Raw genomic sequence first — 25487 nt, 5'->3', positions numbered from 1 at the left:
CACACTGGGTAATCCATCTTTCAGCAAATTGGGGTTCTTTGGGAAAGAAAAGACAGCCCTGTTGTAAGGGAAGGGGTCCTGGGCCAGCAGTCTGGAGAGACTATATATAAACTCCAGCACTGCCCCTAACCAGCGGAAAGGTGGATGATCCAATCACAGCAGTTCTCTGAGTCTCAGTTTCCTCAGTCTATAAAAAGAAGGGTAGACTTGTCGGGCCTCTGAACTGGCTGTGATTTTCCAATCCGAGGCTCACGGAGAAATCCATAAAACAAAATTCCTTCTAGGGCCTGCTGGAAATGAACCCACTGGTCAAGGATGAACGGTTTGTTCTTTGTGTCTTGCCAATAGGGGCAGCCACAGGGCACCAATCCCGGTTAATTTATTAATACACTTCACCCAAACATGTGACTAGTTTCCAGATCTCCGCACCTTCCCAGCCTAAACTCCAAAAACCCGCCCCTGGGCAGGGATACAGATGAAGAGCCGAGGTCTAGTCGTGCGCCTGCGTACTGCGGCCGGAGGGCAGAGGTCGCCCGGCTATCCCCTTGCAGATTTCCGCAAAGCGCGCGAGACTTCCTCCCGAGCTCGTCAGCGGTGAGTGAGGCGCTAGGGGCCGTAGGCCCGGGTGGTTAAGGGTGGGGTTCCCTCGTCTGGGTCGGGCCTTCCGGGGGAGGAGGATCAAGGAACAGGGGCGGGCCCCTTCCTGACCGGGAGGACCTCCCGGCTTCTTCCCGGGGCTGCCGAGACGCTGGCATCATTGCCTAGGTCACTGGGATAGGGAACGCTTGAGGAGAAGCAGAGCTTTTTTTTTTTTTTCTTTTTAAAGAATTGTTGGTAGTAAGCATCTGGCGTGCTGCAGTCCATGGGGTCGCAGAGTCGGACACGACTGAGCGACTGAACAACAAAAGCCACCTCAAGTTTGGCCAGAGTCGTGTCTAAGGTGCCCTTGGGACGTTCATTTAGCAGATATTTAATGGACACCTGGGCTTCCCTGGTGGCTCAGTCAGTAAAGAAAGCGCCCGCAATGGAGGAGACCTGGGTTTGATCCCTGGGTTGGAAAGAGTCTCTGGAGAAGGAAATGGCAACCCACTCCAGTATTCTTGCCTGGACAACCCCCATGGACAGAGAACCTGGCGGGCTACAGTCCATGGGGTCGCAAAGAGTCGGGATACAACTGAGCAGCTAGCACTAATGGGCACCTACTATGTGCCAGGCCTGGAGGGAGAACATAAATCACTGAACTAAACAGGCATGAGTCCCTTGTCTTTGTGGTGCTAACGTTCTGGGAAATCAGTTTGAAATTCTGGGCTGAAGATTTTTTTTTTAGTAATTTGCATACGAGTGAGTGGTTGGTGGTGGGAGCCCTCGAGGAAGGTGAGAAAACAAAGATCCAATCAGGAATCCCTACGTACTAGACTTGGGGAAAGGAAGAAGGAAACTAGAAATATCAAAGGAGAGGAGAGCCGCTATCTCAAAAAGTGGAGGAAATCCCAGAGATTTACACGTTTGGTAATAATGCCCTGGGCAATAGTCATTTGGCTGCTCCGTCCATGGAATTTTCCAGGCAAGAGTACTGGAGTGGATTACCATTTCCTCCCGCATTGCAGGCAGACACTTTACCATCTGAGCCACCAGGGAAGCCCAATAATTGAGCAAGATCATGATAGAGAACCTTTTTTTTTTTTTTTTTTAAGGTGTTAGGAAGCTCCTGTTATGGCAGTGGTGTGTGTTATGTTTGCAGCCTGTTGGGCTGCAGTCTATGGGGTTGCAAAGAGTTGGACAGGACTGAGAGACTAACACACTAATGTCTTCCTTGGGTTTTCCGGGTGGCACTGGTGGTAAAGTACCCGCCTGCCAATGCACGAGACGTAAGAGACTCCGGTTTGATCCCTGGGTCGGGAATCCCTGGATCCCTGGATCTCTCTTAAAATACATGGAGGAGGGTATGGCAACCCACTCCAGTATTCTTGCCTGGAGAATCCCTTGGACAGAGGAGTCTGACCGGCTACAGTCCATAGGGTCGCAAACAGTGGGACAGGACTGAAGCGACTTAGCACATGCAGTGTCTTCGTTATCAGTTGTGTGATCGTGGGTAAGTTATTCAACCTCTGTGCCTCCTTTTGCTCCTCTATAAAATGGGAACTGTAACAGTATTGTCCTCAGAGGGTTGTTGGGTGGCGGGTTAAAGAAGCCAATGGCTATTAAGTCCTTAGTCCTGGCACTTAAGAACATTCAGGAAACAGGCTGAGAGAAGGAACTTTCCCCAAATCCCAAGTGATTAGAAGCAGGACATGTAGTCTGCTCTTCCTAGTTCAGTGCCCTTCCCCGTATATTAGGCTGGAAGGTAGACATTCAGATAACACTCTCTTTTTTACAGGTGCTAGAATTTTTCTGTTGATAATTGATCTTATATTATTTTGGAATATTGTGCTGTGCTGTGCTTAGTCGCTCAGTCGTGTCCGACTCTTTGTGACCCCGTGGACTGTAGCCCGCCAGGCTCCTCTGTCCATGAAGATTCCTCAGTCAAGAATACTGGAGTGGGTTGCCATACCCTTCTCCAGGGGATCTTCCCAACCCCAGGATTGAACCCAGGTCTCTTGCATTGCAGGTGGATTCTTTATGGCCTGAACCACCAGGGAATATTGCATACCACCAATTAAGAACCTACTTAATGTCATACCTGGCGAATATGGTTTGCTTGATGTCAGTCAATAAGGACTTCCGTTTTTCTCCTCCCATTTGGGGTGAATTTAACACCACCACCACCCTTCCTTTCAGATCTAGAGCTGGTGTATCATATTTTAGATTTTAATTTTGGAACTAAATATCTTTATGTTTTAAATGTGTTGTTTGTTGTGCTTTTGAGAGATACTGCACGATTACCCTACATTAGTTAATTGTAGTGTTTGGCACTTGAAAACTTTCTAATTTAATACAGAGGGAAAGACTCAGTTCAGCTCAGGTCAGTCGCTCAGTCTTGTCTGATTCTTTGCAACCCCATCAATCACAGAGGGAAAGACTAGTAGTTTACTTTTCATGCTGATAAGCAATATTTGGACAAGTTTACCGTGTGCATCATTTGAAGAGATAAAGCATACATTGAAAGTAATTAGAGAAAAAGGTGACAGATACAAAACCTCATTTGAAAAGACTCCTTTGGTTGAAAATTTAGCTATCACGGTGCTGTTAAACACCACTTATGGTCAGTTTTCTTTGGATCCAGTGTCAGTTTGGAAAACTTTGTTTTTTAACCCCTTGTGTAATTTATACACAAGGTGAGTCAACAGAAGGTTTTCTTTTAAAAATATATTTTTAGCCCTATAAGCCATAGAGTTCCTGCTGTGATGAGACAGAGTGCATACAGCACCACCTTAGAAAAGTGCTTAAACCCTTTAAGACTTATTTCCCTCATCTATAAATTGGGGATAATAATAAAAACATTTAATAGAATTGTTAGATTAAATATATTAAATACTATATGAATATGTATGTGCATGTATATATGTGTATTTCATAGCATAACAGTCCTTGGCACACAGAGTAACATTAACAGTCTGTTCATTTTTAGTGATGGATAAAGGACGAAGGTCCAAGTCAGATAGTGCCAGCACTGGAACTTCATTTTACTTCTTTCATTAGTTCAAATTGTAAACCCAGAATAAATTGATCTTTTTTCATTTACTTAGCCATCCTGTGTTACATAACTTCCTAGAAGGTGAGGATTTTAAAATGCTTTTGATATGTTACTTTTATAATCAGCAGAACTATTAAGAAATTTCCATGTTGATAAAGAGTTTTTGAAAATGTGGTTACATCTCAGTTAAGCAGTAGATTATCTGGCTAACTCCAGAGGAATATATCGTATTGTTTTCTTTTAATCAAGCCACAGTTAGGAGCCTTAATCATGAAGACATGAAGATGAGTGTGCTTGAATTATGAGGCCAAAACATTTTGTTCCACTCAATCTTCAGTAAAGTTGTCCCTGTTAGCTACATATTCTAATTAGATTTAGTCTTTTTCACATACTTGCTTGAGGAGGCAAACTCTAACAGGAAACTATAATCTTTTTGGGATCCTAAATATAATTTTTCCTTTCCTCGTTCAGAAACAAAAGTGCACTTTTGTTTTAGCTTTTAAATTATTGAATATATCATTACTTTCTTGTGATTTAAAACGTTTCTGTTTATAGGAGTTATTTTATAAAGAAGTCTTGTGAGACCACTGTGCAAACAAGGTGATGATTGTACAAAGAGTGGTATTGAATTCCAGACCTGGTATGTATTTGTCTGAACAGCTGTGGTCTTTAATAATTATTAATGCAAATGGAGTAACAGAAAGTAATAATATAATGTCGATGTGGTAAATGAAGGAAGGAAGATACTAACACTAGTTGAGATCTTAGAGGAAATTCTTTAAACAATAGTATCATTTTTTAAATAATTATCAAGGCCACTTGTTGAAGAAATAAGAAATAATATTTTAAAGTTTTTACAATATTTAGAAGATTGTATTACAAATATATTTGGCTTTTGTTTTTTTGTTTATAACGTGTAATATTGATTCTTAAGATGTGCTTTTCTGTTTTATGTGAAAAGCACTGACCTATTGCATCATAAGTCAGCTACCTGACATCTAACCTGAACCACAGAAGCTTAGGTGTGGAAGTAACCTGAGAGGTTTGGGCCTATGCTCCCTTGGTTTTGGTGTGTACCTAGTGTGTGGCCTGGGGAAGACACTTACCTTTTCTCAGTTTTAGAAAGAGAGCAATTCGATTAAAATGTCTGCGTTCCGTTTTCGCTTTAGAAATTTGATGATTCAATGAACAGAAAGTTGTTCATGTTGATGTTTGATAGAAACCAAAACAATACTATAAAGCAATTATCCTTCAATTATAAATAAATAAATTTGAAAAAATGAATAGGAAGTTTTGATAATAGTCATTTAAGTTTCTGTTTTCGTCTTAAAATGAAGAAGGATTGTTTACCAGTTTACTTTGGCTGATGTGGTGTTTCTTCTACCTTGTAAATTTTAATTTTCCTAGTTAAAAAAAAGCTGGCTGTGCTTTTTTGCTTTTTGAAATCCTTTTTTAATTTTGTAACAGATGAGGTGATTTACCTGTTATCACTTTAAAAAAGATTTTGACATTGACAGCAACATGCCAAAGGAAATTCTTGGAGAAAGCCAAGAGCAGTTGAAACTATTTGAAGAATTTACGCTGGGCTATAGAGAAATTTCAAAGCAATAGATTTATTCACGTATGTATTTAGGGAGTGCTGTAAGTCCTAGAGTGACCATGTAAAGAATAATAAACAATTCTATGGGAAAGTGCCTTTTTGATTTTATATTTTTGTCTAATATTTTAGGAAAAAATGGTCATCCAGTGGCAGAAAATTTCCGAGTAGAAGAAGTAAACTTACCAGATTGTGTCAATGAAGGACAAGTACAAGTCAGAACTCTTTATCTTTCCGTGGATCCTTACATGGTAAGAATCAGGGTTTTGTGGCCTTGTGAAAATAATTTTATATCCATGTTTTTTCATGTTGCATCTGAATTTTATTCTATTTTTAAAACTTATTTTATTTATTATTTTTATTTTAAAATTATTTATTTATTTATTTTGACTGAGCTGGATCTTAGCTGCTGCATGCAGTATCTAATTCCCTGACCAGGGATCAAACTCAAGTTCCCCGCATTGGGACTGCAGAGTCTTAGTCACTGGACCACCAGGGAGGTCCCACATCTGAATTTTATTGTATAATCCTCATGATTAATAAATATTTGAGCAATATATCTTGATACCTGTAAATTACAAATTACCTTTGTGTTTATTCCCTGGTGTTATTAAGGAATGTTACAGAAGGAATGTTTTCATAATAGTAGTGCATATGATTAGTCAGTGTCTTTCAAAAGTCCAGATCACTTCCTAGTACTAAGTAAAACTTGAGATAGTAAATTAAGATGGGAAATCCTCTCAGACTCTGTACAAGCTTTTTATTCTAGTAGGTCTCTTTTGAAAGGAACAAACTCACTGATGCTACTTCCAGATAAAGGAGGTTTATTGAAAAGAAATTATATGTTGCCTAGGTCTACAGCTGAGAAGCCATCAGGCACATTAACTTAGGCTTTATAAACATGGATAGTTTTACTTCTTGCTTTCCTAGTGGATCCTTTTTATTTCATTTTCTTGTCTATTACCCAGACTTAGAACCTCTAATATAGTGTTATAAGTGGCAAGAATGGACATCCTTGCTTGATCCTGATCTTAAGGGGGAAGCATTCAGTCTTTCACCAGTAAGCTTGTTGTTAGCTGTGGGATTTTTCTAGATGCCCTTTATCTAGGCTGAGGAGATTTCTTTCTATTCCTGGTTTTTTTATTGTCTTTGTCATCAAGGGGCATTGGATAATTTTTATTGTGTTAACATGCATGTAAATATAAAGGATGCTATTCTAACTATTATTAAGTGTATATTTAAGGGCATTCACAGTATTGTACAGCCATTGGCACTTTCTGTTTCCAGGACTTTCTCATCATCTTAAACAGAAACTCTGTGCCCATAAAACAATAAAATCCCCATTAACTCCTCCCCCAAAGCAGGGAATTTGGATTTTGTCATATGCTTTTTCTGCTTCCATTGAAATGATTGTGTGGTTTTTGTCTTTTAATCCATTGATATGGTTTACTATATTAATTGACTTTCAGATGTTTAACCAATCCTGCATTCTTGGGGGAAAAAATCCCACTTGGTCCTGCTGTGTAGTTCCTTTCCTTTGATATGTTGCTAGATTTATTTTACTACTGTTTTGTTGAGGCTTTTTGCATCCTCGAGCTATTTCAAATCCTAAAAGATGATGCTGTGAAAGTGCTGCACTCAATATGCCAGCAAATTTGGAAAACTCAGCAGTGGCCACAGGACTGGAAAAGGTCAGTTTTCATTCCAATCCCAAAGAAAGGCAATGCCAAAGAATGCTCAAACTACCGCACAATTGTACTCATCTCACATGCTAGTAAAGTAATGCTCAAAATTCTCCAAGCCAGACTTCAGCAATACGTGAACCGTGAACTTCCAGTTGTTCAAGCTGGATTTAGAAAAGGCAGAGGAACCAGAGATCAAATTGCCAACATCCGCTGGATCATGGAAAAAGCAAGACAGTTCCAGAAAAGCATCTATTTCTGCTTGATTGACTATGCCAAAGCCTTTGACTGTGTGGATCAGAATAAACTGTGGAAAATTCTCAAAGAGATGGGAATACCAGACCACCTGACCTGCCTCTTGAGAACCTGTATGCAGGTCAGGAAGCAACAGTTAGAACTGGACATGGACCAACAGACTGGCTCCAAATAGGAAAAGGAGTACGTCAACACTATATATTGTCAGCCTGCTTATTTAACTTCTATGCAGAGTACATCATGAGAAACGCTGGGCTGGAAGAAGCACAAACTGGAATCAAGATTGCCGGGAGAAATATCAATAACCTCAGATATGCAGATGACACCACCCTTATGGCAGAAAGTGAAGAGGAACTAAAAAGCCTCTTGATGAGAGTGAAAGAGGAGAGTGAAAAAGTTGGCTTAAAGCTCAACATTCAGAAAATGAAGATCATGGCATCCGGTCCCATCACTTCATGGCAAATAGATGGGGAAACAGTGGAAACAGTGGCAGACTTTTATTTTTTTTTGGCTCCCAAATCACTGCAGATGGTGATTGCAGCCATGAAATTAAAAGACACTTACTCCTTGGAAGGAAAGTTATGACCAACCTAGATAGCATATTGAAAAGCAGAGACATTACTTTGCCAACAAAGGTTCGTCTAGTCAAGGCTATGGTTTTTCCGTTGGTCATGTATGGATGTGAGAGTTGGACTGTGAAGAAAGCTGAGCGCCGAAGAATTGATGCTTTTGAACTGTGGTGTTGGAGAAGACTCTTGAGAGTCCCTTGGACTGCAAGGAGATCCAACCAGTCCATTCTAAAGGAGATCAGTCCTGGGTGTTCATTGGAAGGACTGATGCTAAAACTGAAACTCCAGTACTTTGGCCACTTCATGCAAAGAGTTGACTCATTGGAAAGGACCCTGATGCTGGGAGGGATTGGGGGCAGGAGGAGAAGGGGACGATAGAGGATGAGATGGCTGGATGGCATCACTGACTTGATGGACATGGAGTTGGTGACGGACAGGGAGGCTTGGCGTGCTGCAATTCATGGGGTCGCAAAGAGTCGGACACGACTGAGCAACTGAACTGCACTGAACTGAAAGATTAACTTTCTGGACATGGTCTAAGACTCTGGCCCCTGTTTGGCTGTCCAGCCTCTCTCATACCCTTTGACCCTCACCTTGCTGGACTTCATTCTTGTGTAACACACCAGTATGCCTTTTGGCTTAGGCCTTGTATTAATCATGTCTTTCTGTATTTTATGATTTATCGTAAAATCATTTTCTGTATTTTATGATGCTTTGACATCTTAGGGGCCTTGCTAATCCTGGAGAGACTGCCCCTCCCAGTGCTAGCTGATTTTTAGAGATAATAAACAATTTTTGTGGGACATACCTTTCATATGTAAATCAGTCAACTTAAAACCCATATTTCCAGCCACTTCCTTTCTCTAACTCTCACATACCACATCAATATTTCTACCCTGCCCTAAATCACCCAAGGGCTAGGTGCCAGACAACTAGGAGCACATCCATGAGCCAGAGTGCACTGAAATTGTTCAGTCTGTCCAATTCTAATGTACCCAAGCTTGCCTACCCTACCTTACCCACTCCTTTTCCTGGAAGCCCCAATAAAGAGTGGGCCATGCTGTCCTCTCCCCACTTTTGCCTCCAAACTCTGGTGCTTTCCCATGTGACCCTGTGTGATATGATATGCCTTTTCTCTAGGGTAGTATAATAAATTCTTCTTTCAAGGCAATTGTATCTATGTCTGTCATATTATAATAACTGATTAAAACAACATTCTGGGAACTTCCCTGGTGGCTCTGCCTGCCAGTGCAGGGACACAGGTTTGATCCCTGGTCCAGGAAGATCCCACATGCCTCAGGGCAACTAAGCCCAGGTGCTGCAACTACTGAGCCCACACTCGAGAGCTTGAACTCTGCAGTAAGAGAAGCCACCACAACTGGAAAAAGCCAGCATGCAGCAAGGAAGACCCAACACAGACATAAGTAGATCAATAATTAAAAAAAAAAAAAAAAAAAAATTCTGGGTACAAATTAAAACAAGCCTCCATATCTAAAAACTTCCTTTCCCTTTACCTGACCAACCCTTCTTATTTCCTAGAAGCCTGCTTTATGCTTTAAAAGAGATTTACTTTGGCAAATCACCCTTAGCCCTCAGACTATTCCTCTCTATTACATTTTCTCAAAAATACCTTGACCTTCAGCATGTATCCCAGTTTTAATTAATAATTATTTAGTTATCAGATGTTTGTCTTCTCTAATAAGAACTTATTAAAACAGAGGTCTTATTTATCCCTGTATCTCCAGTGACTAGCACAAGTGCTTATTAAATATGAATTAAAAGAAGGAAGAAAATTACTTTGGTTGCTTTCACTAGATATTGTTCCTTAAAAAAAAACATAAGTGGGACTTCCTGGGGGTCCAGTGGCTAAGACTCTGAGGCTTCCTGCAGGGAGCCTGGGTTCAGTCCCAGGTCAGGGGACTAGATCCCACATGCCACAACTAAGGCCTGGTGCAGCCAAATAAATATTTTTAAAAAAGTATTCTTTTAAAAAAAAGGACACAAGCATCTTTAAAGGGAAAAAAGGAATCTGCTGAGCATTAAATTATTGAAATTTTATATCATTCCAAATTTATGACTGATTTTAATCACTATGTATGTATTATATTTTACATGGTTATATTTAATATGTATATACTATTTTGATTTCATATTTGTGATTTTATATTCATATCTTCATATGAGAAATTAGTCCAAATATTATTTTGCTGGTTGTATAACATTTTATCTTATTGACATCATTCACTTACCTATACTCCTTCCCACTTTTTCGATTAGCCTTAAGAATCAGGACTTGGTGTGGCCAGTATCCAATGGCTGCTATACTTGCTTTGAAGAATATATGGGGACTTTCCTGGTAGTCTAGTGGTTGAGAGTCTGCCGCCAGTGCAGGGGACATGGGTTTCATCCCTGGTCTGGGAAGATTCCACATACTTGGGGTAACTAAAGCCCGTGCGCCACAACTACTGAGCCCACATGTGCTAGAGCCTGAGCGCCACAACAGAAGCCACCGCAGTGAGAAGCCCACGCACCGCAACTGAAGAGGAGCCCCCACTCTCTGCAACTGGAGAAAGCACCTGTGCAGCAATGAAGACCCAGCACAGCCAAAAATAAATAAATCATTTCTTTTTAAATCTTCAAAAAAATTAAAAGGATATATGGGAGGGGCACACAAGCAGAAGTATAGTATATTCCCACAGGAGCTTTGGCATCAGTATGCCATGTGGTCATTTACCCTGGTGAACTGAACCAGACCATGTAGGGCCCCTTGATGGAGCAGCCTTCCATCTCTTCCATCTCCTGGACCACACTGTAGGCTTGTACATCTTGGCCCCCGTAAGAGAGGAAGGAATGAGCCACAGAGAGGAAGAAAGGCTTAATTGCCTCCCAGAGAAGTCTTTAGCCCTAGTTCTATGGAAGGGTGTGGCACTGTGGTGACACTTGGTCTTTGAATAAAGAGAACATCCATCTGAAGTTAGGGGGAATGATGTAGTACTTGGTCTGAAGTTTGATGAACAGCTGTATAAAAATTGTTTCATTTCTCTTTTGGGTTATTTCCATTGTGGAAGCAGTATTGCTCAACTGAAGAAATGAGTAGTATTATGGTCTATATGTTGCAAGTCTGTTTTCTATTAAAAATGGATGTTTTATAATATTATCAGCAACGTGTCAGTGTACCTAATTTGCTACAACCCATTGACACAGAATCTTGTATTATGCTAGCATATAGGACATAAATTTCTTTAAATATTTAAGAGGGGCTTCCCAGGTGGCACTAGTGGTAAAGAACCTGCCTGCCAGTGCAGGAGACATAAAAGACATGGGTTCGATTCCTGGGTCAGGAAGATCCCCTTGAGGAGGCAAAGGCAACCCACTCCAGTACTCTTGCCAGGAGAATCCCCATGGACAGAGGAGCCTGTCAGGATATAGTCCATGGGGCTGCAAACAGTTGGACATGACTGAGTGACTAACACACACACAATCTACATGTCCTACAGTTTACACATTTAAAATGTATACTTCAGTAGTTTTTAATTCATTCACAAAGTTGTCTGTTTACCACAATCTAATTTTAGAATGTAAATTCTTTTTTTTTTAAAGGGCATAGAATTTGCATAGAAGCTACACATATCCTCTCAAATACTTTAAAAAATCATTTATTAATTCATTTTTGGCTGTGCTGGCTCATTGTTGCTGCCCAAAGGCTTTCCCTGGTTGCACGGTTAGAGCAGAGTTGTGTGGGGCGGCAGGGTGTTGGTCTACTGTTTGTTGCAGTACACAGGCTTCTCATTGCGGTGTCTGCTCTTGTAGTGGAGCACGGACTCTAGGGTGCTGAAGGCTTCAGCAGCTGTGGTAAGTGGGCTCAGTAGTTCTGTTCCTGGGCGCTAGAGCACAGGCTCAATAATTGTGGCACACAGGCGTAGTTGCTCCATGGCATGTGGAATCTTCCCGGACCAAGGATCGAACCCTTGTCTCTTACATTGGCAGGCAGATTCTTTACCGCTGAGCCACCAGGAAAGCTCCTTAAATTCTTTTTTACTTTATTTAAAAATTTTTATTTTATTTTTAATTGGAAGATAATTACTTTGCAATATTGTGATGACTTCTGCCATACACCAACATGAATCAGCCATAGGTACACATATGTCCCCTCCTTCTTAAACCTCCTTCCCACCTCCCTCCTCATCCCATCCCTCCAGGTTATCACATAGCACTGGCTTTGGGTTCCCTACATCTTACAGAAAATTCCCATTAGCTATCTGTTTTACATATCATAATATATATGTTTCAGTACTACTCTCTTAAGTCATCCCACCCTCTCCCTCCCACACTGTGACTGTAAGTCTGTTCTTTACATCTGTGTCTCCTTTGCTGCCCCCTAAATAGGATCATCAGTACCATCTTTCTAGATTCCGTATATATATATATATATATATATATGCGTTAATATATGATATTTGTCTTATTTATTTCATTCTATATAATAGGCTTGAGGTTCATTAAATTCTTTTTGAATTTCACTTCTTGTTTTTTTCAGGATAAAAAATAACTGAAAGGAAAAGAAATTAAGATGAGTTTTGTTTGGCTAACAGTGTACTTAATATTACTGAATTATATACTTCCTTTTAATCACTGGGTGAATAAGTAAACTGGTTCAGTATTATCAGACAGAAGTATCCCAATCTATGTTTCTTTTTTCAGCGTTGTAGAATGAATGAAGACACTGGCAGTGACTATATAACACCTTGGCAGCTGTCTCAGGTGGTTGATGGTGGAGGTGTTGGGATTATAGAAGAAAGCAAACACACAAATTTTATGAAAGGTGATTTTGTGACCTCCTTCTATTGGCCCTGGCAAACCAAGGTTATTCTGGATGGAAATATCCTTGAAAAGGTGATGTACAATATAAAGGATCTGATTTTTCTCTCTTGTTATTCCTCCTTTGTGCGTTTGGCGTTCGGTTCTGTTTGCTGTCAGGGAAAAAATAAAAGCATATGTTTTCTTTTTAGATAGCTGTCAGAATGTGAAAAGCCTTTATTCCTCTTCCACTGTTGGCTGTAACTGTATATGACAGTTCTTAGATTGCCAATGAATGATGTTGTTTTCCATATTTAATTCTCAAATTTTACATGTATAAAATAAAACCTGAGCTATAAGCATCAAAAAATGCTTTATACTAAGAACCAGAATGCCCTTTATAGTTAAATGCTTGAAAAGTTTCCTAAGAAAGCTCCAATACTTGGTCCACTTGATGCAAAGAGCTGACTCATTGGAAAATACCCTCATGCTGGGAAAGATTGAGGGCAGAAGGAGAAGGGGCCGACAGAGGATGAGATGGTTGCGTGGCATCATTGACACAATGGACGTGAGTCTGAGCAAACTCCAGAGATAGTGAAGGACAGGAAAGCCTGTCATGCTGCAGTCCATGAGGTTGCAGAGTTGGACACATCTACGTGACTGAACAACAACAACAAGCAGTTACCACTTGACTCAAGAAATCCATTTGGTTTGTGCTTGAAATTCTATCTTGTGGCAGAAATCTTGAGTTCGGTTTCTACTGTTTGGTTGAGTCATGTGAAATTACCAGTATTTGTCTGCTTTGACCTACAAAAACTGGCAGCTTCATGTAATTCAGCCTAATAATTGTCATCAAGGAAGTTACGGTATGTCTCTAACCTCAGTTTCCTCGTGTGCAAAATGAAAACAATAGCTATCTCACCAGTGAATGTGAGAATTAAATTTAATTAAATTAGAATTAATTTAAATTAAATTTAGTTATAAATGTGATTAAGGCTTTGTAAAAAGCTTTATACAATTTTAGTATTTTTTATGATTACAAATTCTTACAGTTAGTTAAAGGTAGGTGTTTAGATACAAGTGATATGGGAGACATTACACAATCATTTTATCAATGGTACTAATAAACAATGTTTAACTAGAAATTTCTAGTAGGAAGTGAAAAAGAAACATTCAGCAGTTTCTAGCTTTCCCTGTCATAATGATATAATGGGAAATTGAGCAGTTGGGGAGAGCTTAAAAATGTTTGAGGAGTAGGTATTACAAATGAGGAAGAGGAATTCAGAAAGGATAGAAAAATGATATTTATTAAACACAACTTATTTCACAATGTTTTTTTTTTACTGGCTTTACTAATAAATAGCTGCTACCTACAGGATATATTTCTATGTCTGGAGAAGGAAATGGCAACCCACTTCAGTATTCTTGCCTGGAAAATCCCATGGACAGAGGAGCCTGGCAAGCTCCAGTCCGTGGCGTCACAAGAGTCGGACACGACTTAGCAACTAAACCACCAAACCACCATATTTCTGTATGTTGTACTGTAGACCTTTCTGTGTATTGTAGACTGTAATATCTCCATTACCTTTATCAGACTTGACTGATAGCCATTTAAAACTGATTACAAACTGCCATTTTTTTCTTTGTGGCAGTTTAATTGCAAATCAAGGTGGTGAATCTTGATTACTTTTGGTGGTTTGTTACATTTTTAATCTCTAAAATTATTATAAAACTTTTATGGTAGAGAGTCTTTCTATATAATTTTTTTTTTCATTTTCCCTTAATGTTACAGATAATAAAATAGAAAATGTAAGAGATGTACAATTAACTATTGATTGGGCGTGTTAAACATATAAGTGTAAAATGCTGAAAAGCTGAAAGACCTCATTTTCCTCTGTAATTAAATGAGAAGAAATTGTATCACACCTTCCTTATATTTTCATGAAACATTTGAAGTATCAGTGACGAGAACTGTTAAAGAGTTTGAGCTGACTTTTATATAGATAAGTGTTTACTCTGAAATTGCTCAGAGATTTTTAAACCTTCTAATTTTGTGTAGTGTTTTCCTGTAAAGTGTTTCTTCTCTTTTGATATATTTGAGACACTGGCAAGAAAGACTGAAAAATGGTTTACTGTTTATGTTGGGTTGTTTATTAGTCTGCTTAAACTGCTTGAACTGTTGTTACAAAATACAATGGAATGAAATTTATTATTACAGCAGAAATTTATTTTCTTACAGTTCTGGAGGCTAGAGGTCTGAGGTCAAGGTGCTGGAAAATTTGGTTTCTGGTGGAGGCTCTCTTCTTGGCTTTCAGATGGCCCTGTTCTCACACAGCATCCAGCCTTTCTTACTGCGGAGAAACAGATCTCTGGTGGTCCTTTCTCTTCTAAGGCCCTAAGTTTTATCAGATTAAGGCCCCTCCCTGATGCCCTCATTCAACCTTAATTATCTCCTTAAAGACTCTATCTCCAAATACAGTCACACTGAAAGAGTTAGGTCTTTAACATATGAATTTGGGGAGTTCATATTCATGAAGTCATAGGTTGTCTCTACTTTGTTGACTTAAGACAGAAATTCCTAATATTATTTTTTTAAAGGTATATATTTTATTTTAGGTAGACCCACAACTTGTGGATGGACACCTTTCATACTTTCTTGGAGGTATAGGGATGCCTGGTTTGACTTCCTTGATTGGGGTACAGGAAAAAGGTCATATAACTGCTGGATCTAATCAGACAATGGTTGTTAGTGGGGCTGCTGGTGCTTGTGGATCCTTGGCTGGGCAGGTAAGCTTTTGGAGAATTATCTGATTTTCTAAAAAACTGGTCATAACTGAATCTCTGGATCTGTGTATATAGTTTAAAATATACAGTTGAACAAATTTGTAATGTTATTTTACATATATTTGGTAGAAATGATATTATTGCATGCTTAGACTCTCTTCCTAAACAATGTGAAAAATGTTGTAGATTTTTTATATTTTATTCTCTTTTAACCAAAAATGACATGGTAAATGCTGGAGCATTGCTCTAATCCATATGAAGGAGAAAAAAATCACAGAGTACCTGTCTGGAATTCCATGAATTGAAAAAATAAATTTATATTTTAAAAATATCTTCAAATAAGAAAGCACTTATTGGGTTCTAGAGATAGGTTAATATATTCCCAAGTGACTCAGTGGTAAAGAATCTGCCTGCAGTGCAGGAGACGAAGAGACATGGGTTCAATCCATGGGTTGGGAAGATCCCTTGGAGAATGAAGTGGCAACCCACTCCAGTATTCTTGCCTAGGAAATCTCATGGGCAGAGGAGCTTGGTGAGTTACAGTCCATGGGGTTGCAAAAGTGTCAGACGTGACTTAACTACTAAACAACAGCAACAGAGCTATAAACATTATGATACAGTTTTATAAAGTACATTATTTTATGAATAGTAGCCTTCAAAGTGTGAAACCACAGAAACAAACATTTTATCTTAATAGTGATTTTAGTTCCTCACAGGCCCAAAAAATATTGAATTGCAAGATAGAGATGTTTTTGGTTTGAGTGTTCCTTTTATGAGCTCATCTTTAAATTGTGAGATTTTAACATTCAAACTAAGTCTAATTTTATTCACTCTAAATGTTTTTAAGAATGCTGTTATATCTGTTCTCAGTTCTTTTGGTTTCAAATTACCTTTCTTGAAAAGACTTACAAAAGCCTAAATTGTGATGAATATTTTCATATAGGTACTTGTATTATCTTTTATATTTTCACATTTTTCCACGTAAATTGTGACAAGAGAAAGTTGTTTAATTTTCAAAAATTTCTCCCCTAGATTGGCCGTTTGCTGGGCTGTTCCAGAGTCGTGGGAATTTGTGGAACACCTGAGAAGTGCCTCTTTTTGACCTCAGAATTGGGCTTCGATGCTGCAATTAATTATAAAGAGGGGAATGTTGCAGAACAACTCCATAAATTATGCCCAGCTGGAGTGGATGTTTACTTTGACAATGTTGGCGGTGATATCAGTGATACAGTGATAAGTCAGGTTGTTTTTTGATTTGGTTGTAAATTTGAATGCTATATTTTATTTGATGTGATATCTTTTTAACTGATAGTGAGAAAAAAAAACTTTATAAACTTGTAGGGTTTATGGTGAAAAACAACACGATGGTCAGTATTCTAATTAAGTGATACAGAAGAGCTTGGTGAAGCTGTTTCCATTTGTTTGCAGATTTGCACTATGAGCATTAGTTTTAGTTCTAGCAATGTTATATTTTCACCTTTATTTTTGTGAAAAATTACAGTTGTATTATACAAGTGAAGTTCTAAGCTTTAACTCATTTCTAACCATCAGCTCTCAGCCATCGCCCTCTGACTTTGGGTTGGGAAAGGATTTTTATAGTTTACAGGTATTTGAATATTTTAATCAACAGCTTTATAATTTATCAACATTAGCTATTGACACTACATTGTCCTTTACTATATGTAAAATTATTTTCAACTGAGGTTAAATTATTTAAACCCAAAGAAATACTCTACCAATAATAATGGAAGTAGCAACAATGATGACAATGACAACTAATGAAATTCTTTTGCAGATTACCAAAATCTTATTTTTTACCTCTATATTCCTTTCAGTTCAGTTCAGTTCAGTTCAGTCGCTCAGTTGTGTCTGACTCTGCGACCCCATGGACTGCAGCATACCAGGCCTCCCTGTCCATCGCCAACTCCCGGAGGTTACTCAAACTCATGTCCATTGAGTCAGTGATGCCATCCAACCATCTCATCCTCTGTCATCCCCTTCTCCTCCTGCCTTCAATCTTTCCCAGCATCAGGGTCTTTTCAGATGAGTCAGCTCTTCACATTAGGTGGCCAAAGTATTGGAGTTTCAGCTTCAGCATCAGTCCTTCAAAAGAATATTCAGGACTGATTTCCTTTAGGATGGACTGGTTGGATCTCCTTGCAGTCCAAGGGACTCTCAAGAGTCTTCTCCAACACCACAGTTCAAAAGCATCAATTCTTTGGCACTCAGCTTTCTTTATAGTCCAGCTCTCACATCCATACGTGACTACTGGAAAAACCTTTGGGGTAGATTTATTTGCTAGCTAATTAAAACTCTTTGATACGTATAGTGGGTGAGTCGTTAGAACAAAATCAATTAATTGGCATTAAGGGAGTAAATACTATAGGGAATTCCTTATAGTATTTAGTCCTAATCCACAGTGTTGTTAGGACTGTGCACTTTCACTGCCGAGGGCACAGGTTCAATCCCTGATACGGAAACTAAGATTCCACAGACTGTGTGATGTGGCCATTTAAAAAAAAGATTAAATACTAGAATCAAGGAGGCTTTCATTGAGGTAGCCATAAGATCATTAAATACAGGGAAGGTATATATCTTAAGGTATAATCATAAATTTTCTCTGAACAGATGAATCAGAACAGCCACATCATCCTATGTGGTCAAATTTCTCAGTACAACAAAGATGTGCCTTATCCTCCTCCACTACCCCCTGCTATAGAAGCAATCCAGAAAGAAAGAAACATCACAAGGTATGTTCTACACTTTCCCCATATTACCAGATTCAGTAGGTTTAAAGATCACAGATGGGTTCAGGATGGGGAACACGCGTACGCCCGTGGTGGATTCATGCTGATGTGTGGTAGAACCAATACGATATTGTAAAGTAAAAATAAATAAAAATTTTAAAAAAGGATATACAAAAAATTAATAAAATGATATATTTTGCTTTTTGACTGTAAAAAAATAAAGATCACAGATGTATAGGAAATACATCGTTCGTATATAATTGTTTCCTATTATATAAAATTTGAAAATGTACATTTTAAGGTGGTTCACTATTTAGGTTTTGGTTAACTAGCTCCCTGGCAGAAAACTTTTTGAAAAATGCACCTGTTCAGTCCATCTTTTTTGTGTGAATGTTAGAAATTCAACTCATATTGGCTTAAGTGCAAAAGACATTTATTGGTTCATGTATTGAGAAGTTCAATATTAGTACTGGCTTAGCTTTGGCTGGGTAAAAGGTTTGCATAGTGGTGTCCAGACTCAGTTTTTCTTCACCCTGGGCTGTGCTTTTTTCTGGGTTGGCGTGGCTCCCTGCAGACTCTCCTCTTGCAGTAGCAACAGGATGACTGTAATCTTTGCTCTTACATTTCACCAGGTTAGCAATCCAAGCAAAAAGAGAACAGTTCTCTTCTTGCAGTTTTATCAAGTCCAAAAGCTGATAAGTATCGGCTCAGACTGGCCTGGCTTTCATCACATGAGGGTAGGGAAAGATGCAACCTACAAAGTAAAACCACAGTATTAATACTACATGGGACTGTCGATCCTGAGCAGACAAAACAATAGAAGTCCACTATACGTATGCTTGACCCACTCCAGTGTTCTTGCCTGGAGAATCCCAGGGATGGGGGAACCTGGTGAGAGGCCATCTATGGGGTTGCACAGAGTCGGACACTACTGAAGCGACTTAGCAGGAGCAGGATACGTATGCTTGTAATTGCACCTAAAGCTGTATTTGACCAGACTCTATGTGATTAACAAATTTTTGAATTCAGGAATGATTTGATATGAGCTTTTTCCCTCCCTAGTCTCTGATCATTATCATTTTCTTCCCCACTACAGAGAAAGATTTCTGGTGTTAAATTATAAGGATAAATTTGAGTTTGGTATTCTCCAACTGAGTCAATGGTTTAAAGAAGGAAAGCTAAAGGTAGAACTTGCTTCTATTCTTGATCAATATCATTCTTCCTGCTACTTGATATACTTTTGTATTATTTGAATTTAATATTAGTTTCATAATAAATATTTCTGTAAAATAAAAGTATACTGAATATCATAAATTAACTTTACCTCCCAGAGGAGTATAATGCTCCTGATTGAGAAACCTTCTCATCATTACCTTTATTTAAATTTTATTAAACTTTACTTTTCTTAGATTATAGGTTTTTGTCTTTTCTAAATTGTAATATTCATTAGCAAATATTTATTTAATATTACTATGTGTTAGAAGTTGTTCTTTCTCAAAAATCTTTTAAGCATTTCTTAGTACCTCTCCACCACCCTACAACCTGCCCTTCTTGTGGTTGAAAATCAGCAATTATCAATCTGAGGTCCAGAGACCCCTGACCTAGGATGTTCTTGAAACATGCAAATGATAGGCAAAGGTGTATCTGTATGTGTGCTTATATAGTTTGTTTTTTGAAAAGAGGGGGTACAGCATATGACATAACTGAAGATTAGACAGTGGAAAAATAGGATTGTATTAATATTTTAAAAAATCAATTGATAGGAAACTTTTCTGATCTAGCTATATAAAATGAAACATATCTATTTTTAGACAGAAAGTGCTAAATAATATTGCTGCCTTTTGCAAAAATGTAAACCATTAAGTAGAAACACTGAAGTCTAAACAATATAAAATATACCTATTTCGATTTACAGATCAAAGAGACTATGATAAATGGATTGGAAAACATGGGAGGTAAGATGAATGTAGATTTGTTTACTATACACATCAGTTCAGCACAAATACTTTCTTTTAATTCTTCTTTTCAGTGGTTTTTTTCTCTTTGAATCACATTTCTTTCCTGTGAAACCTTAAATATCTTAAACTCTATGAAAGTTCAACTTAGTGGTATTTAAGAGCTATTGTTTTCTCATTTCAAATTATAAAATATTTCTTTGTTTTTGTAAATAATTATTAAAAATTGTAAGAATTGTGAAAGTTATCTAGCCTCTAAATAACTTTCTCAGATTGAATGGTTCTAAGTCATCAATCATAAGATTACATTAAGCAGATTTTCAGTATTTGGGTTTCTTTTTTTTGGCTAACATACAGATTTCAACAATCTCTTTTATTTTAAATGAAGAGAATTAAATCAAATTGTTAATTTTTCCTTTTTAAGAAAAAAATCTCATGTATTTGGTTAATGTGTTTACCAAACTGAAATATAAAATTCACTCACATGATAGATGTTCATTTCACTTACTTAGTAAAACTTTATGATTAGATTTCTAATATTTTTTAAGATGTTGTTTTTTCTGACATTTATCTTCATACTTATTTTGCTGTAGTCTTCAGACTCTGTAACATTGAACATGGATGTAGACGCCAATTAAACATTTATAGTTTGAGTAAAAAACACATTTTTAAGATGTTAATTGGGTTGATTTGTCCTGTAACTTTGGTAGCGGTTTTACTAGCGGTTTCTTTTCATGAAAGTTTCCTTCCGTACTTAAAATCATCAAAGAAATTATTCACATTAATCATATGTGCCTGGTCTATTGACAAACATGTATGATGGTGACATTATGTTGTCAGATAACTTCGTTTTTTTTTTTTTCTTTCCAGCTGCATTCCAGTCCATGATGACAGGAGGTAACATCGGAAAGCAGATAGTTTGCATTTCAGGAGATACCTCTTTGTAATCTCCATAAACATCTTCATCAAGGAAATACATGGATTTCTTTCCATTCTGCTGAAAGATTTCAAGATACATTAAAGAAACCCTTAAGGGTATAGATTGCTTTGCTTTAAATGTGATAATAGGTGATATTTTCTTAGTTGCACAACATAATTCACTCCTATATCTTCAATATCATATATTTACTCTACAGCCTATATGATTATTTACCATAATAGATTGATGTCAACATGACCTATTTTTCCTTCTTTTGCTAAAACTAATATTACATGAAATTGATATCAGATATTCAGAAACTGTTGGAGATTTAATGTAACTTTGATAGATCATACAAAATATTTTTTAAATTAATAGTTTTTATAACTTTATAATGTTTGTTTAAAATAGAATACTTGAAAAGACACTTACAAATATGTATTCAATTGGAAATGCTTTACATAATTCTTGAAATTCTTGATGCAAGAATAAATAGGATAGTGTTTCCATATTGTGTTGATGGAAAAGGGACTTAATGGCAGGGTGTGTGTGTGTGCAGGAGTTTGGGGAAATTCAGAGCTTGTGGAACAGTTTTTGGAGTAGAATAGAGGCTTTGTGTCGGAAGTAGTATAAGTTAAATAACTGAGACTGGTTAGGTTGATGGAGGGACTTACTACAGAAGATGATCTATTTGTGTTTTGCCAAGTAGTCCACAGTATAGCCTAAAAACCCAAATCAATATTGATAAAGGCCTATGTTTATTTTAGCTTAGTAGGCGCATACTATCAAATAGTTACAAAGATTTCAAGAGAAATAGGTATAGACATCACTTCAAGTTTTAAGTGATGAAAAAGATTTAAATACAGCTTCAAAAAATGATAGAACCGACTGAGCAAAAGTAACAAATGGTTGTAAACATGAATGTTCAGGACCTATTAATATATCTCTATATAAGAGCATTTGTTTTATTCATTGTAATCAACCCTTTAATACAGTAAAATTGAGGGTGTTTTTTTTTTTTAAGTGTTGTGAGGGTTTATGGTCAGCAGTTTACAAACTGTAGTATACTTTTGTGTAGTTTCGAACTGTGTTAGTCACTCCAGTTGACCTCAGTGGCCTTCAGCTCTTTCTGTTGTATATACTTTTCCATTTTATCTCCAGAGAGAGCTTCATCTCTTGTCTAAGTGTTGATAACTCCTAAATCTATCTTATTTCCAGTCTCTTGAGCTAGGTAGGCCCTTCCCTGGTGGCTCAGACAGTAAGGAATCTGCCTGCAATGCAAGAGACCCTGGGTCCGATCCCTGGGTCAAGAAGGTCCCCTGGAGAAGGGAATGGTAACCCACTCCAGTATTCTGCCTGGAGAATTCCATGGACAGAGGAGCCTGGCAGGCTATAGTCCATGGGATTGCAGAGTCAGACACAACTGAGCAACAAACACTTTCACTTTTCAAGTAAATATCCCACTTTCTCTTTAGAAGAAAAGCTATGACAAACCTAGACAGCATATTAAAAAGCAGAGATGTCACTCTTTTGACAAAGGTTTGTATAGTCAAAGCTATGGTTTTTCTAGTAGTCATGTAAGGATGTGAGAGCTGGACAATTAAAAAAGGCTGAGTGCTGAAGAATTGACACTTTCCAACTGTGGTGCTGGGGAAGACTCTTGAGAGTCCCTTGGACAGCGAAGAAATCAAACCAATCAATCCTAAAGGAAATCAACTCTGAACATTCATTGGAAGGACTGATTCTGAAGCTCTAATACTGATGTGAAGAGCCAACTCATTGCAAAAGACTCTGATGCTGGGAAAGACTGAAGGCAGAAGGAGGACAACAGATGATGAGATGGTTGGATGGCATCTCCGACTCAATGGACATGAGTTTGAGTGGACTCCAGGAGATGGTGAAGGACCAGGAAGCCTGGTGTGCTGCAGCCCATGGGGTCACAGAGAGTCTGACAGAACTGAGCGAATGAACAACAACAAGAACCCCATAGGCACCTGGGATAGATAAACTCGGCTTATCTAAGGAGGAAATAACCTTCTCTTGAAAGGTGTTGCTTCTTTTCAAATCACCATCCTTTGTGTAGGAAACTACTGGTTTCTTCAACTCTGTCTATTCTTGAAAACGCCCTTCTTAGAAAATGCCTTTTATTCCCAGGTGGCTCAGTGGTAAAGAAACTGGCTGCTAATGCAGGAGATGCAGGTTTGATCCCTGGGTGGGGAAGATCCCCTGGCGAAGGAAATGGCAACCCAATCCAGTACTCTTGCCTGGAGAAGCCTGGGAGGGCTACAGTCCATGGGGTCGCAAAAGAGTTGGACATGGCTGAGCACGCTGGCACACCACTATCTTAGCTGAGTCTCTCCTTCATCCTTTGGGACCCAGCAAGTATTCAAAAATTACTAATCTCAAAAACTCAAGTCAGACACATAAAGGTCTAAGTTGTGGCATCCAGCCTGAAACTCAAGGGTTCTAGCCCCCTGTGGACATCCGAGAGCTCTTTACATCCGAATGTACTGACAGAACGAAGACTAGGGAATCCACATTTCAAAAAAAAGTTATACACCTGAGTCTCAATTTTTTACCCCGCCCGGTATGCAATGCAGAACTATTCTGGAAGTTCCTTCTCTGGCACTTAAGCTTCAAAGTCTTCTTCACTGAGAGAACTCTGATAAATGTTTAAGTAGTGATCTTTTCTTTCTCGCTTGCCTCCACTGCAACCTGTACTGATCTCAGCTGACAGGAAAAACTACCCCGTCCGTTGCAGCAGGGAAGCAGTGACGTCACGACTAGAATTGACTGACCCCGTTTTTTCGGGCTTCGCAGACCACGGAGCTACAAAGGCCGAGAGGGAATGAGTGGGAGGCGGGAGAGCGCAGATCCTACCCTCACAGAGCCAAGCCCTGCGCTACCAGCTTGGCCCGCGCAGGCCTGAGGCCACCGGGCGGGAAACCTCTTCGGCGATTCCGTCGCGGGGCTGCCAGGCAAGCGAGTGGGTGTGTGCGTGGGGGCGGCCAAACTTCCTGTCCCGCGCTTGAACTGCTTCCGGCAGGAGCCGGAAGACGCTCTGTGTGGACAGAATTCGGGACCGACTGACTGACGGACTGCTGCCCGGGACTGTAAGGTGAGTTCTGGGGTGGTCCCGACCACACCCACTCGGTTGGGTGGTCTCCGAGAGGGAGGAAGTCAGCACCGGCTTCTCGGGGGCGCGGGCCGAGTTTGTCCCCGGAGAGGACCGAGAAACCGCCCCCGGGGCACCCCACCCGGATCTGGAGCGGCGGATCTGAAGCCCTACGGCTTCGGCTTTTCTCCTCGAGGGCTTCTGGGACCGGTGTTTCGCTACTTGGTTTGGGGGCCAGGGACATGGGGACAAGACCGACTTGAGAAAGCTAGAGTCAGCGAGTGCCCGGGGCGGGGGCTCCCAGACTGCACCCGCAGCGAGGCCCGCCCGCCAACCTTGGGGCCCTTCACTAGGCCGTTGTAATCGGGGAACGATGATGCCAGGGCGACTCTGCCCTGGATATTTCAGCCCCAGATCTACCCTCTTCTTCCATATGTCCACTTTCTGGGACTAGAAGAAGGAAGACTGCCGACTCGGAGGGGCTGGGCCGCCCGTTTCTCCTTCGCGTGTCATTTGAAGGCGAGGGTGTGGGGCTGTAAGTGTTTACCCCCTGTATTCATTTCGCAGGTTGTATTTATCCTCTGAAGTCTCTTCGGAGAAAAGAATTCAATTAGTTTATTAAAGTTTATCCCTCTTGCTCATGAGGCTCTGAAATGCACTTAGGATTAATTTGTTAAACTTCATTCAAAGTTAAATATTATTAACTTTGAAGTTAAGAATTTGTACTTCTTCCTCATTTTGACCCAATGGTCGACGCAGCATATTTGTCAAGAGGATGAAAGAAATATTTTAAAATAAAACCAGGGGCGTTTTGTTATTGTTAGGGAGTAAAAAATTCCACTGTCTTCGTATGAGACAAAGTGAGGTCAGCTAAGCTCAAAAGATTTAGGTTCTAGTTTTTTAAATTTTGCGTCTAAGTAGAGGTCTCGTTTTTGGCAAATTACTTAATCTCTAGCTTTGACACCCCCACCCGCACCCCCTGTAAATGAAGAAGGTTACCTATTTATTCAGTAAATATTTCCTAAATGCTTAGTTTGTGCAAGCACCATGCTGAGTTAGTGGGAGGATGAATAAATTCAGTGAACCTTAACTAGTGAGAAAAACATGCTGGAAGACAACTAACTCCCAAAGCAGGGTGAGATAATTGTTAAAGAGAGGTTAAACTGTGTTGTGAGAACACCAGGGAAGGATAGATTTGTTTTGACTGGAGGGAAAAGATGAGTCTTCATGGAGGATGGCATATGAGTTAGATTTTGAAGACAGGAAAGGATTTCAAAGATCACAGCTGGATTGCAGCGTTTATTACTGGAGGGTCTTATTACTGAAGAACTATCCCAAGGGAAAGATCTTGAACACTGAAATAGGTTGGAATGTTTAGTAGCCAAATCAGTGTGTACTGGAGAAAAGGATTCATTGAGGAGTATAGTGGATGC

General features: G+C 39.2%; 2 protein-coding genes across 8 annotated transcripts in view; both read left to right on the top strand.

Annotated features, from left to right (window-relative positions):
* The first annotated feature begins 458 nt into the window (after window positions 1–458).
* Window positions 459–21962, top strand: PTGR2 (prostaglandin reductase 2). 4 transcript variants are annotated; one of them, XM_006046579.4, is made up of 10 exons: window positions 459–594; window positions 4190–4274; window positions 5364–5482; window positions 12439–12630; window positions 15151–15321; window positions 16351–16560; window positions 17947–18068; window positions 19162–19249; window positions 19981–20020; window positions 20891–21962. In XM_006046579.4, the coding sequence occupies exons 2-10, from the start codon at window positions 4238–4240 to the stop codon at window positions 20965–20967; spliced, it is 1056 nt and encodes a 351-aa protein (XP_006046641.3). In that variant the 5' UTR covers window positions 459–594; window positions 4190–4237; the 3' UTR covers window positions 20968–21962. The 4 variants fall into 4 exon arrangements, with proteins under 4 accessions (XP_006046641.3, XP_025151014.3, XP_006046642.3 ...); XM_025295229.3 differs by lacking the exon at window positions 459–594 and adding an exon at window positions 677–940; XM_006046580.4 differs by lacking the exon at window positions 459–594 and adding an exon at window positions 1735–2092.
* A 1785-nt stretch (window positions 21963–23747) lies between these two features.
* Window positions 23748–25487, top strand: part of ZNF410 (zinc finger protein 410) — a 41764-nt gene continuing 40024 nt past the window's right edge. The window contains exon 1 of one of the 4 annotated variants that reach the window (XM_006046583.4): window positions 23748–24057. The gene's annotated coding sequence lies outside the window, so the exon portion shown is untranslated. The remainder of the gene's footprint in view (window positions 24058–25487) is intronic. The other 3 variants (XR_006542633.2, XM_006046582.4, XM_006046584.4) reach the window with 3 other exon arrangements.

This window comes from Bubalus bubalis, chromosome 11 (genome assembly GCF_019923935.1).
Source record: "Bubalus bubalis isolate 160015118507 breed Murrah chromosome 11, NDDB_SH_1, whole genome shotgun sequence".
NCBI classification, from domain to species: Eukaryota; Metazoa; Chordata; class Mammalia; order Artiodactyla; family Bovidae; genus Bubalus; species Bubalus bubalis.
Note: the sequence above shows the minus strand (reverse complement) of the source record. Positions and strands in the feature narration are given on the sequence as shown.